The sequence below is a fragment of the Spea bombifrons genome, chromosome 1 (assembly GCF_027358695.1).
Source record: "Spea bombifrons isolate aSpeBom1 chromosome 1, aSpeBom1.2.pri, whole genome shotgun sequence".
In the NCBI taxonomy this organism is placed as follows: domain Eukaryota; kingdom Metazoa; phylum Chordata; class Amphibia; order Anura; family Pelobatidae; genus Spea; species Spea bombifrons.
Window position 1 is genome coordinate 144,579,860 of NC_071087.1, and position 15,364 is coordinate 144,595,223.

General features: G+C 39.3%; 1 protein-coding gene across 1 annotated transcript in view; it reads left to right on the forward strand.

The window, feature by feature from the left end:
• Positions 1-7,283, forward strand: part of PDE8B (phosphodiesterase 8B) — a 40,803-nt gene extending 33,520 nt beyond the window's left edge. Inside the window, exons 16-22 of the mRNA XM_053447973.1 lie at positions 165-300; positions 2,869-3,067; positions 4,039-4,256; positions 4,738-4,873; positions 4,973-5,140; positions 5,555-5,684; positions 6,748-7,283. Of these exons, the coding sequence (XP_053303948.1) occupies positions 165-300; positions 2,869-3,067; positions 4,039-4,256; positions 4,738-4,873; positions 4,973-5,140; positions 5,555-5,684; positions 6,748-6,854 (1,094 nt within the window). The 3' untranslated portion in view covers positions 6,855-7,283. The remainder of the gene's footprint in view (positions 1-164; positions 301-2,868; positions 3,068-4,038; positions 4,257-4,737; positions 4,874-4,972; positions 5,141-5,554; positions 5,685-6,747) is intronic.
• Positions 7,284-15,364: the final 8,081 nt, after the last annotated feature.

The following is a 15,364-nucleotide window of genomic DNA, read 5'->3' on the forward strand; positions in this document are numbered from 1 at the left end:
CATATTATTAGTATTTTTATATAGAAGTTTAATTTTAACTATTCCATAACCAAACATCGAGCATATGCAGTGACGTAGCAGTAGCTATTTGCTTCATATGGATTAACTTTTCTGGTGTAAATGAGCTTCTCCGGTAAAGTAAACTTTATTTTTTCATATTCTAGACATCTATCACAGCCATAGCCATCTTCCCGTGCCAGTAACCATTAATGATGTGCCACCTCGTATAGCACAAGTACTGGAAAACGAAGACTCTTGGGATTTTAACATATTTGATTTGGAAACTGTTACAAACAAAAGGTACGTTTATCTCCCGTGTTTGCTATAAATTAGTTTATGCAGTAGATTTTAGAGATGTCTTAAATAATAATTTGTTTCAGAACCTAAAGCAAGGCTTGACAAATTTGTAGTGAATCTAGGCGCCAGGTAAAAAAGTTAGGAGCCAGGATTTTTTTAAACTAACAGTTGGTCAGGAGTGATCTGATCATCATCAGCCCACTTACTAAACTCACAGCATTTGACCTGGAAGCACCCTGGACTTTCAGGTCAGTGCTGTTTTTTTATTTATTTATTTTTGGGTTTTTTTTAACTCTTTCGATGCTGATGTTCCATTGGAGCACAGCATTAACTGATATTTAGTCCCCACAAGCTTGTGGGGACAAATGTTAACCCCTGCAATGCCACGAATGTGTCATACACAATTGTGGCATTGAAGGGGTTAATGCTGCACTGTCACTCTCATGGAGCGATCAGGCAGCAGGGGGGTGTTGGGGCTGGTCTCTACACTCATGTGGAGACCAAAGAACCATCTCCCCTGTCCCTGAAGCTGCCTCTGGCAGCTGGGACTCAATTGCTGGTCTGTAGACCAGCCGCTGCAGGGAGGGGAGTCTTTGATGACTGCTGTAGGCTTCCATGCCTACAGGAATCATCAAAGGGCTTGTGGGGGCTCGTTTTTGCTGTTGCTGGTCTGCCTGGGCTTCCAGGCAGACCACCAGCAGCAGAGCCCCGTGCAAAGCGGGAATTAACCCCTAAATGCCGCGATCGCGGCATTGAAGGGGTTAACGCTGCACTGTCGCTCTCATGGAGCGATCAGGCAGCTGGGGGGTGTTGGGTCAGGTCCCCACACTTGTGTGGGGACCCAATCAACACACAACCCCCTTCCCTGAAGCTGCCTGTGGCAGCTGAAAACACGATTGCTGGTTTTGCAGCAACCGCGTTTTCAGCCTACAGAATCACTCCGTGGGAGTGATCTCAGGCTCGGGGGCGGGCTCTGAGTGGCTGTACTGTCTGCCCAGACTCCTGGGCAGACAGCAGCAGCTGCGCCCCCGTGTGGTAGCTCAGCCTCTTACATCCACAATTTTTTCTGGATGTAAGAGGCTGACAAAACTTAGGCGCCAGGACAAAATTCTCTGTCGCCATGGCGACCTGGCGCCTGGGATTTGTCGAGCCCTGACCTAAAGGATGTCCTACCTCTGTGACCTAGACTAGGATGCAACCACATATTTAACCAGATATTTAAAATAGTAAATACAATTCTAAAAAATTAATTTACAGTTAACTTTTCTTTTTAATATAGTGGAGAATTGTATTAATACCCCAAACAAGTTCATTCCTAGATTCAATTCCAGTCATCATGAGATGAAATAAAAAAGCATGCAGGATTATTGCAAGAATTGAGCCTTCTGTTTCTTTTCATAGATTAATTAAGAAATAGTATAATAAAATAATAAGAAATATTACCTGGAATATTTTGTTCTGCATGTACAACACACAATTTTGCTAATTATTCACTTACAATAGATATTTAATAACACAAATATCTAGAAGGACCGGATTTTTTGTACCGTGTTATATGCCGATAAATCCTAGAGCTGCATGATTTGAAGCCTTACGGTCCTGGCGGTGGTTGCGTGTTATATGTGCCGATAAATACGGTAGTTTGCTCTTCTGTTTTACCATTTATTTCCATATATTTGACATGATTATGAAACCAAATTTTAAAAAAATAATACAGAAAACCACGTGTACTTTCCAACAGTATTTATTCCCTTATATACCTAATCCCATGTTGACCCATATTACTTGTGATTCATTTCTCTTTGCTATAAGGGAATGTGATTCTTAGAACACATCATAAATAAACAGACTTATGACCCATACAATATATGGACAAAGCTATTGGGACATTTGACCATCACACTGATAGGTGGGGTTGAGGTCAGAGCTCTGTGCAGGTCAATCAAGTTCTTCCATACAAAACTCATCCATCATGTCTTTATGGACCTTGCTTGTGCACTGGGGCACAGTCATGCTGGAATAGAAAAGGGCCTTTTGTTAATATTTATCCAAACACAACAATGGCAACCACCTTAACTATCTGTTATGCTATGACCGGAACTTTTCCTCCCCATGAAGCTCTTCTACCACTTCTGTTAAGTTACTGTCTCTTTTTGCCAGCCTTTTGGGGAGGAAGGGGGCTAAGAAGAGGAGATCATTTCAGAACAGAAAAATGGATTAGTGCTGGCTTTGCCATGGGCTGCTATCAGCGTGCATGAACTGATATTTTAAATGAAACATCTCCAGAAGAATTACACAAAACACACAAGTTATAGTTAGTTTCCATTAATGAATGTACTTATGCTAAAAGCTCTGACGGCAACAATTCCTTTTAAATAACTTAGAGCATGCAAAGAGATAGTTGTACTGAAGGGAGAAGTTAACAGATACATTGAAAGACAAAATTGCCAGCTTTTAGCTCGATAAATCAATGCTTCACAATTAAAGAGCAGTGATAAAAATTGACAATGAATATATTTCTGAATGTAGAAGAAAAATCCATTTTTTTTTTTGTTTTTTTTTTTTTTGCAGGCCGTTAGTCCATCTTGGATTGAAAATCTTCACCTGTTTTGGCGTGTGTGAATTTTTGAATTGCTCGGAAAGCACTCTGCGCTCATGGCTGCAAGTAATTGAAGTGAACTATCACTCAACCAACTCTTACCACAACTCGACCCACGCAGCTGACGTCCTGCACGCCACCGCGTTTTTTCTTCAAAAGGAGAGTGTTAAGGTATTTTATTCGTTTGTCATGCAAAAGGACATTTGAGTGTATGATTTGTCACATTAGTCGAAAGTTTCCAAAATGATCAATGCTTATACTGTTAATAGTATGCGATGACATATGTTTGCATTGAACGGATTAACCAGAGGCACCCAGGACATCATTACAGTACCAGTACGAAAACCCTCTTCCATTCTCAAACTGGTAGATGAGCAGCATATTGGCTAAACCAGATCAATATAACATTACTCAGTTATAGAAACAAAGCAGTGTATGTTAAAGAGAATGTCTATCTCAGTGCTATGTCCTTTTTTCCCAAAATATTAAATTTTATAGGTCTCTATACTAACTTAACCTATGGAATGGCGTGTACCTATATAAGTAATCTATATTATATTAAGTTATCTATATGTATTTAAAACCCATCACATGTGTATACCTTGGGAGTAGTCATCTTAACTTCCTTTTCTAAGTATTTGTCTGATTATTCTCTCTATTAAGTTATCTCTTCAGTGGTGTTGATTGGTTCATACATCCTTAGTAAGGATAGGGTCTGGAGAATAGGAAACTTTAGGACAGTAAAGTGATTAGATAATGCTGGCCCTCCCTCCCGCTCTGAGACGCAGCTCTTAATTTCTTCAAAGTCAACTTTTGAGCTAAATACCCAACAATTACATTGACTGCCAAACAAGCAGCTCCAGCTATAGCTAGTTTAAATAATTGAATATAGGGTTTGATGTGAGGGAATCCTAATGCATAGGATCGGCATAAAGCTATCCTGAAGTTAAGACAAGACCAAGGACTGATTACGGAGTCAGGAAAAATGGACAGAATAGACGGCTGAATGGTTCTCCTCTCCATGCTTTCTCTGACATACTTAAACTGACTTGGTTCTAAGCTTTGTTGATCGATTGGTAGAGTCATTTTCTTGTTGGGAGTTTTAAGAGGGTTAAATCATCTGAATAATGTGCTCTTCCTAGGGAAGTCTTGACCAGCTGGATAAGGTAGCATCGCTTATAGCTGCCACCGTCCATGACATAGATCATCCTGGTCGAACGAACTCATTCCTTTGCAATGCTGGCAGTGAATTGGCTGTACTGTACAATGACACGGCCGTCTTGGAAAGTCACCATGCTGCGCTGGCCTTTCAGCTGACAGCAAAAGACAACAAATGCAACATCTTTAAGAATATGGACCGGTACGTCAGATAATAATTCACTGATATACATTTACAGTTACAGCTGCATAAAGGAATATAGTGATGTTGGGCAAAATATACTGTACATTAAATACTTTATAGTGCCAGATGTCTGCTTTGAACACAAATTATTTTTATTTTATTATGGTATAAATGTATTAAGTGATTTCTGTACGCCTTATTGCAGGAGCTTTTATCCTTCTCCCAGCCGTGTACATTTTTAGGGCATTTTTGAGAATACCCTTGTTACTTAAAACAGACATATATGGTGGAAAGCCCAAAGTATGTCTGTGAGAGCATAGCAGGGGCAGTTACCCATTCCCCTACTTTACGTCTTTCCCAAAACAGTTCTCATTTTGACCCTCCTATAAGGGTGCAATGTGTACCTTCCACTTACCATTGGAAATGTGTATGTGATCATTTTTACTGATTGTGCTAAACCATGGTGCTTCACAGTAATCATGTGTGTTTTCTTCATTAGGACTCAGTATCGAGCCCTTCGCCAAGCCATTATTGACATGGTTCTAGCAACAGAAATGACCAAGCACTTCGAGCATGTGAACAAATTTGTGAACAGCATCAACAAACCCATTGCAGGAGAAGACAGCAACTCCATTGTAAGAAAACGAGGTGTTGGTTATTTAATTATCGAATCGTTGTTAGGTGAGGAATCACTTTATACATTTATGGTGCTTTTTTTACTGAATATATTACAGAGTGAAGGCAGCGACTGTGAATTTCCCACCAGTATACGAAATTCCCCCGAAAACCGCATTCTCATCAGACGTATGCTGATTAAGTGTGCTGACGTGGCCAATCCATGTCGCCCTTTGGATCTGTGCATTGAATGGGCTGGGAGGATCTCGGAGGAGTATTTTGCTCAGGTACCTCACTGTCGTTTTGTGTATTTGTAAAAAATACCACCAAGGAAGGGCTGTCATCACATGCTCTGGGGAAGCGGACCCAGCCAAGTGCCCCATAAACACAGCCGATAAGACATCTTTGAAATACAACATAAGGTCACCAAAGGGGGCTGCATAGAGTAGGGGGTTCAGTAGTCATAGAAACGTAGAATTTGATGGTGGATAAGAGCCATTAGGCCCATCTAGTCTGACCATTTTCCCTAATGTAGAGGCACTAGGATGACAGCATATGTTGTGCCCCCTAATCAATCCAATGAGGTCTGTGCCAATAGAAGGGGTGAATATCTGTAAATCAGTCATAATTCTGCCATCCATTTCTCACTTGTTTCTCATGCATTTCCATTCCACTGTATTGGATTTTCCTTTGTCTTGCAGACTGACGAGGAAAAGAAACAAGGTCTGCCAGTTGTGATGCCTGTGTTTGACCGACACACATGTAGCATACCAAAATCCCAAATATCATTTATAGACTATTTTATCACAGATATGTTTGATGCATGGGATGGTAAGTCATTAGATTTCTTCTCGTAATTTTGCCACATGCCAGTATTTAGAGTTTAATGTCCCATGAAAAGTAAAAGTGTTTATCGGAGTCTAGTAGTATTTTAAAAGTAGATGTGTATTTGATTTTCTATTATTTTATCAGATGACCTTAGCTTATTATGGTAGCTTACTCTGTGATTCTCAGCTTCATAACACCTTGAGCTGTTTGCTTTATAGCAGAGCTTTGCTAGTCATTTCTAAGGTTTGCTAGTCCTTTAAGTTCTAAGAGCACTTTGTTGCTATGTCAAAAAAATGCAATTTTAATCGCTTTAAAATATACAAAATGGTTAAAGGCAGCTTATAGTGTTGTAAAACATCATGGGACTTGTCTTTTGAAAAAAACTGAAATATATCCCTTCGATTAAGTCAAGTGGTAGCATAGTGACAGATTTTTGCTTTTCGATGGCGAATATGGGCGGCCACATTCAATTTTCCCACAAAGTGCGGGGCCAATATGTGGACTGGTCAGCAATCATGGTAAAGGTATGCGTGTACTTGAAAAACGGCCGATCTGGTCACCCTACCGGGGATTCATGTACCAGGATTATGGTTCTAAATCATCTCCGAGGAGTGTTGGTGTAAGATTTTCACTTTGCACATAGCTCACTAAGAGCATGAAGCAATCAATGAGCAATTCCTAGCTCCCTTTGAATCTGTTTCGGGCTGTCCGTCTGCCATCCTGTAGGGCCACATACACACCTTGTTTTTACCCTTGACCTATGTGTTGTGTTCTGCACTTGGTTCTACCAGAATGATCTGCCCTCCACCAACAGTAGCTGTAATCCGTGATATCACATAATATGCCATCTGGGGGCTATTTGGGTATCAGAAGGTAATTTGAGAAAACACAGAGTCATGACCAAGGATAAAAGATAAAAGTGCAAAAACTGGTTAAAAGTAAATATTATTGAGGAACTCTATGGTCAATATTTTTCTTCTGAAGTACTACGGGTTGTCGTTGCTCAAGAAAAGACGATAAAGATTATTTTAAAAACTACTGTTTGTTTTTTTTTCTTTCCATCTAGCTTTTGCACATTTGCCAAACCTCATACAACACCTAACAGAGAACTTCAAGTATTGGAAATCATTGGACGAAATGAAGTGCAAAAGTCTAAGGTGTTCGCCGGAATGAAGCAAACAAAGGAAAGTCAAACAGTGACCTCTCGACCTACCTGCACTGTGAATTATTTACTAAAGGAGTCTACAGAACAAGGAGAATTAACATTCAGTACGTTTAAACATGAGGATCACTTATTACCACTTGCTGGCAAAACTAACATATAGTAGATTATTTACCAATCAACTTACTACAGCCAATTTTTGTGTTTGCTAAGAACAGTTTTTAAACCTAATGTATTTGGAATTGGACATATTTAGTGTTGGAAGCGCACTCCACCAGCACTCAAAGGGTACTTAAACTATTCAGGGCTATTGTCTTGTAACCATTTAGATAACAGAGCCGTGCTTTGCACAGTCATCTGCATTTCCAGGGGTTAAATCATCATTGTTTTGCAATCGTGACAGCTGAAAACAATGGGCAATGGAGCTGAACATATTTTCTGAAAAAATGTTGGGCTCCGGGGGGAGGGTTTTTTTTACAATAGAAACTCCCTGTAGTTATTTTATATTAAAAAAGGATCCGTTTCATTTGCATGCATAAAGCACCCCTTGTTGAGAGGTGCACACGGTAGAGATACCGTTGTAATTTCATGGAACGACCAAGATGGGGCAACGTCTGCATGAAAGGGTTTCATTGATGATCTTCATGCTTTCCGTAAACTCGGAACCCGGAGAAGTATCTCTCACTGGAAACCAATCCAAGTTATCATGTCTTAATTTTTCTTTGCCCGGCTTCACTCTTATTTCACGGACTAAAAATGTGGAGGAGTGAGCTTTTTTTGGCACATATTTGCTGCATGTATGATTGTTACAGGCTATACGGTAAGACTTGTGGGGGGGCCTTTATTCTGTTGATATTTTAAAGTGAAACAAGGCCATATTTAAAACTGAAATAATTAGGTATACATTAATGACCGCAAAGACATTCTACAAAATACACAGAAACTGTAGATTTTCATGGGGTGGTTATATTCGACCACCCTAATTTATGGACTATTCAAGCAGGGTTGTCCCCCCCGCTGTTGTTGCACTATAAATGCCATCACACTGAGCCAACTTCTGGAGGGCTGTAGGTCTCCTAACCCTAATTTAAAGGGCTAACCGTTACATCATTTATGTGTTCTACAGATTCATTATCTTTTTAGAAATACACCAAATATACAATTATAGATATATTTAAAATCATGTTGTCTAATCCAATAAAGCCACTAAAGTCGGCAGTAAAGGCAACAATATGTCATGTAACAAAATATTGCGATTTTACCAGTCTAATCCTGATGGTCGCAAGTTGCCATGTTATTGTTAGGGTTAAGCAATCATAATTTATTAATATAGGGGTTATATATGTCACATTATATTCCAATTTTAATGTCAAATATGCCTAATAAACATAGAGCCCATATCCCTCATATTACCATTCTGTGCCTAGCATTATGCATAACCAGCTCAAAGCATTTCATGGAGACACATATACTGCATTATACACTAAATACAGTACATGATCTACATTGTACAGTGAGAATAAGAGAGGCTTTGCAAATACAGAGAACCCCTGATATAATATTTGAGCCTATTTTTGAAATTATAAATATATTGAACATGTTTTTTTTTTATTTTATTTAAAAGAGATATTTTCACAGATTCACTCACTATTTGGAACATATCTTTCACACAGGCAGAAATCATTGGCACTGTGCAAAGCGAGGCAGTATGACATCATGCCCTGGTACTTACAATGAGCAGCGGCAAAGCGGAGCAAGGCACAGAGATCTGGGCTGGAGATCTGTTGCTGCTCTTACAGCTATACCCCGGGCTTAAATAAGGTTTGCCATCGGTTGCGCAGTTTATACGCTGTTTTAATTCTTCTGTTTGTAGCAATCGGAAGATAAAACAAATAATGAGAAAAATGATACGAGTACAGTCAGCTCCTTTCAAATTGAGTCACTGGCTCTAGATTGCCTAGGGGCCCTGGCAAAAATATTTACAAACATGCAGTATATTTAGTTTCAGACAAACTAAGAAATGAGCTAAAAATATATGTTAGTGATATTATGATAAACCCACGTCATGGTCTTTTCCTTGGTTTCTATGGTGACATTTATTTTAGATATTTATTAAAAGGTAAGGATATGCAAGGTGGCCGTATGGCACAGAAGACTCCGAGACCCCTGTACGTGAACCTTGTTGCCATCTGAAGCTGGCACTGCCATTGGCCTCTTGCATTTATTTTCTTCTAATCATATGCAACATGGTAACCTCATGCATGCGGGTTGTATAATATGGCATGAAAAATCCAAGTGAAACTATGTAGCAATTTCTCAAGGGACATGTGATCAGATAAAGCAACTGACATTTCACCAATGGCATAGACAGTGAATCGGGGGCCCCTGTACATAGCATTTACACAGGAGTAGAAACCTAAGGGAATATTTGTTACGCAGACTTTAATTACTTTACACAACACTTGTTTCCTCGACACAATCTGTAGACTCAATTAAGCCAACATTTTGGATCCAAACAGAGCTGATGAAAGATCACCAGATATGATACTGGCTCCATCAGAACCAACCTTATGGTTTCAAGACCCCAAAGCAGGTCATGTCTACGACAGGTCTCCTCCTGCGAATGCATTAGCTTGTTAACATTGACAATATGGTGGTGGTGGCCCTAGCACCAGGCAGCTGGTTAGGTTGCCCATATAGTAGGGTGGGCAATGGGATCCGTCACTGTTAGATTTCACATTGAGACACTAAACTGCAAGAAATATTAGAAATATTAAAGGAAGTTGAGTTACATTAAATGATATATCGCTAAGTGCATTTACATAGACGTTACAAGCTGTAAAAGCCATTGTTTTATTTGTATAGGGTAACATTGTAAGTGCAATGTATAGGCTAGAGCCAATGATATCTTTTAAATAGTTTCAAGAGTATTTAAATAGCAATGCTCCCAAAGCACAAATGCATATTTTTGTACATCTCACATGATCATGATTTTAAGTGCAAACTTTTAATGCAGATTTTAAGGTGGTTTATACAGTACCATAGAGGAACTATATGTACATAATGATTTCAATAGATCATTTTGATTCAAACACCGAGTACATCTGAATTTATTCAGAAATCTATTGGCAGAAATACAAAAAAAACAAAAAATAATTTATTCAGTAGTGTTTTATAAAAACTGCTGTTATACGTACTGTGCTGTATTTAACAGTTTTATAACCAAATGCTGCATAGGGAACACCATTTAAAGAAAAGGTGAATGGCCAGAAGTAATTCTTTATGTAATATTTGCGGTATTCAAATCTTTTGAGGGAATGATTAATAGTTACATGACCCAAAAAGGTACTTTTAGGTGTTGTCATAGAAACAAAAAAATGCTACTTAAAATTGTCTGTTTCAGCGTCCACATCAAAAAAATAAAAATAACAAGATTTGCTAAGATTTATGTGCTTAATATAGTAAAGGACCCAATTAATGTTTTGTCTAACGCCGGCCACCTCTAATCTAGGCCGTCAATTAGAAGCACAAGCTTCTGTTAGTAAATTGCTCTGTTCTGCAGCAAATTGTGTGACGTGCTGATGTCTCTTGAGGTTTGAAGCACACTGACAAGCTAATATGAATCCGAAGGCAAGTCACATCAGTTAGCCACACATTCAGCTGGAACCCCAATCAGCTTGAGATAATGTAAATGGTGCTTAACCCTGTGGTGGCTGACATGATGCAGCAGTGGTTGTACAGCACAGTCTGACATTAAGTCACCTAATGGTAACCTGGCATTGTTTAAACACGATCAGAAAATATGTAGATGACTGGCCGAGCTGCAAGCGAATGTATAGAGCAAGATCAAGAAATGGCTACTAGTTCCTGGCCCCAACTACTTTAGAAGATCATCATAAGGTCACCATACGGAACAGATCGAGTGTAACATAAACTGGCTTATCTATGCATTAACTTGTAGTTCGGCTAGCACAATGTATAAAATGTCTTGTTTGTTTGACATAAACACCATAAAACTGTTAAGGTAAGGAATTCTCTTTAGTTGCTTAAACCCGGTGCACCCTGTAAGAGTTTCAGTGCTTTTACATTACTTTTTGCTCTGCCACCACCAACCTATGGACTTTTCTCCTTCAGAACCACTGCTGTTAACATGCTTTAGCCGGGAAATGAAGTATAACGCAGTGTCTACAAAATAATTACAATATTTTCAACAGGTAGCGACATAATGTGCCAACGAGTTTTCTATGTTTTGTACCAATTGAAACAACTTCATAAAATGTACATGTAGAATTAATGTACAGAAGCTATATTTTTGTTAGAATTCTAATAGTATACGCCTTTGACATGAAAACCAATGCCGTTTACTTTGTATTATAATGCTACACATATAATGTTTAGTGTGTTTGTTATGTTTATGTATTTTATTGTAAGCTGAATGTTTTAAAAGCTATACAGTTCTTTTCCTCCCTAAATACCTTCAAACATTTGAAATCTATTCCCTGTGTAACTTGTGTGCCTCCTTTGTCATTGAACGGTAACAAATGCAACCACACAGTTTTTATCTTTTGGAATCTTTTAGCTTTGTATGACGATAAAGAATACATGGATATGCTCAGAGATTATGACTGTGAAAGACAGTGCCTGACTTGTTTCTGAAGTAGGAGAGGAACATAACCTGGAACTAGTTTAAGTAAGCCCCCCTACTCAACGTGAATAGAGTTCAGAAGGGTTCTCCCATGGTAGGGACTTGGTGAAAGAGTGCGGGACATCATGTAGTGCTATGCAGCTCTGTACTTTTGCTGCTGACCTGCCAGTCAATTAGTAAATCAATGGTGGCACCCCATTCTCCCCCACATGTCCTGCGCATACAGTCTGGTGGAAAGAGAATTAGCTGCAGCTAACAAGCGGCGCCACTCAACATTACATTTATTTACATAGCGCCAGTGATGGAAAAAAATCCCACACAATAACAAACTGGTACAAAAGTAGAAGAGGGCTCATCCGTTTAGATAACAGTAGGCACATGTCTAAAACACTCACTCCCCACTCCCATTCATACGGCTTTGTGCCCTGGAGTAACTGGAATGTTAATCCAGTCCTGGCATGACGAGAAGGGGAGCTGTCACGCTGTCAAACAAAATCTAGAATGTTTCTGGCAGCTACGTACTGATATCCGTCTCCAACTCCGGTACTTTGGGATTTCAAGCACACTATTGGAGTTGGGGTGGTTCCGATTCATCACAGATCACTGCTTATAAAATAACCCACTGGTTTAAATAGTAATGTTGGCTGAGAAAAAGTCCATCAAGTTCAACCACATTTGATCCAGAAGAAGGCTTAGATTACTTAAAATTAAACTCCTCAATCTGCATTCATCCATAACTATTCTAGAAGGCAGTTTCACTCAACCACCACAAAGAGGTTAAAATAGTTCTCGCAGTAGCACCTAACTTTAATCGTATAACATATATATATATCGCAAGATGTATTTTCAACTCTAGCTACAAGCTAGATATGGAGTAAAGTCTTTACTTAGCTAACATTAATCAATTACCAGCAAACAAGAAAGTAGCATGCATTAAATATTTACTAAGATTATGGGAGAAAGTATGTTATTCTTGTTGGTCACATTGCAGAATGTGTTGAAAAGTAAATACTGCATTGTCAAGTTTGGTAACTCGCCTGCACGTGACATTCTGCTGATTACAGAAGCAGCACAAAGCTGTACTCAATATAGGTCGGACACGTCAGAAGGAAAAAATGGAGTTTTATTCTTTTACATGTCAATATATGGACATATCTAAGACATACATGCAAGAAATGCCACTGGACATGCATATGCCTGCTGTTTTAGGCAAAGCTTTTTAGCAAAACATAAGGCTTGAAATACACCTAAAGACAACTGTTTGTTCAATTAACAATCTAATGTTAATTCCAAAATAGAACATACAAAAAGCTCAGAAGCTATTTGTCTGGTACGGGGTTATTGCCGTCTCCAGACCTTGTAAATGTGCTGCTGCAGAAGTTTGTTAAAACTTCAGGGTGCAGATGTTCTGGGTGAGAAGGGCCTGAAAAGCAGATTCTTCTGGTCAAGAAGGAATTGATATGCAGAGAAAGCGATGATGTTAATCCGGACAATACAATATCTGTGCGTTAGGTTAATGGATGCCATAAAATCCCCAGGGCCCCCTATTTTATATTGCTTTATTCTTTTTTTATGTAAAGATCTATGAAAATGGTGACGTCCCAAGAAGACTTCTTCTGAGGTACAGGTATTAAGTCCACTCCACAATTTGTTCACACGTGTAAACGGACGTAGTCTGTCTCATTAGCTTTTAGGAAGTTAGTAGACTATAGAATTCCTGAGAGGTGTCTGGATTTCACTTACAATGAGGCTTATTGCTCACCTATAATGGACAACTTGCATCCAGACAAGGAGAAATTGGTGGAGGGATGGAAAACAGAATAAATACTGGCTTCCTCAGAAAGGAAAACTGTAAAGTTTTGAAGTACAGAGGTGACTCCTTACATTGCCAAAAAAGTGACGACCCCGACCCTAGCCGAAAAGCAAGATCTGCCAAGACTCCCAATGTTGAAACCCTAGCATTTACAATTCCAGAGAAGCATCACAAATATAGTCTATCACCTTTTATATGGCAGCCACATTCCAAAGATTGTGTTTTTACCAGAACCATCTGCACAAGACCTTCCTCCATATGACTTAGCCAGACCTTGACCTCGCAACAAAGTGTTTGTAATGTCTGGATGGCACCCCATAATACAAGCTTCAGAGCCCATTCTCCCTTCCTGCCATCTGGTCTTTAAAATGTGATTCATTTTCCAAATGCAGTGTAGCCCTACAGTTGGATTTGGAAGCTGTTGTATACAACTTTTTGTTTTAGACCTACCAAGTCCAGGGTGTTGAGAGGAGTCTTAAGGAAACAAAGAAGACCCCCAAAGGAGAATAAGCAGATGCTTCAAAATCAAGGTTACATATAGAATGGAGTGAAGAATTCGTGGACAGTAGAACGAGGAAGGAAGACACAGACTGGGAGGTGAGGGAGACGGCGGCTGCCTCAAGGTGTTCCACAGAAGTGAGGCATCATCAAAATCAATATAATGAAATAACGATGCAGTCATTATTATTATTCGTAAAGAAAATTTCACAAATGTATTGGACACAAATACGGTCTAAGGTAACTGCAGCATTAAAGCCACCATTTTTGAACTACCATAGTAAAGGCAACATAGGGGAAAGTGCCTCTTTTGGACCCAAATCCCTCTGCCCCTCTATTCTAGAAAGTCGGAATGTTTGCTAGGCATGAGTGTATCACTATGTTCTACAGCCCTAAAAGTCACTATTGCTCATAGTAACATCCGGTAATGTGTTTATAAATTAAATTGTGAAAATAAAACACATTCTTTTAAATAAAGCAACAATTCACGCATATCATTCAAAAAAACACCTAGTTAAGGCATAAATATTGGTGATTCTGTCATACTATATGGCTACATATTGTTTGGGCCGCCACTATGGCACTCACCACAGAGCTGAATCAGATGCCTGGCTGATGGTATTGCATGATGGATAAGTATCTGCCTATAATTCTCAGCATTAAAACCATTAACTCTGACCAAATCCCCATCTCCATTTGCAGAAATGCAGCCCCAAACTTGCAAGGAACCTCCATCATGCTTCTGCAACAATTATTCTTTTGCTGATCTCCAGCAAACCGCAGTCTACTACAGCCAAATATTTCACATTTTGACTCATCAGTCCAGAGGACCTGCTGACATTTTTCTGCACCCCAGTTCCTGTGTTTTTGTGAATAGTTGAGTCGCTTGTTCTTGTTACGTGGTATGGCTTTTTGGGCGCAAATCTTCCACAAAGACCACTTCTGAACAGACTCCTCTGGACAGTAGATGAGTACAGGAGGGTCCCACTGTTTTCTACCAATACTAAGCTGATGGCAGTGCTGGGCATTTTGTGATTGTGAAGGAAATAATATATCTAACTATATGCCTAAAAATCCCAGTCTGCAAGTGTGCCTAGAATAATTGACGCTATTTTGAAGGCAAATGTTGTTCATACCAAATATTGGTTTGATTTAGATTTTCATCTAATTAACAAAAAAAAAAAACTATTACCATGTCTAATTTTTTAAAGCATTCTTACTTTACAGCACTTTCTTCACACCTACCTAAAACATTTGCCAAAGTAGCTGCCCTCCTCTTCCATGATCCAACATTTCATGCTACTGATTGGCTGCTTGAAACAACCAATCAGTGACAGGAAAGTGCTTCTTTTAAAAGCAATGAGGGGTTTCTACCAATTCTCACTGGGGTGACTCTAAACAGCCCTTCACACGCAGCTTTTCCCGAACCGGCCAAACATCTCCTGTAGGGCATTTGGTTGGGAGGTGTAGAAGGGGGCAAATGCATATATGAGGATTCTGCAGAATCATCTCATTAAAATAAAAGGCATTAAAGTGCATATAATGGCCGACGTGTCTCTTTAAGC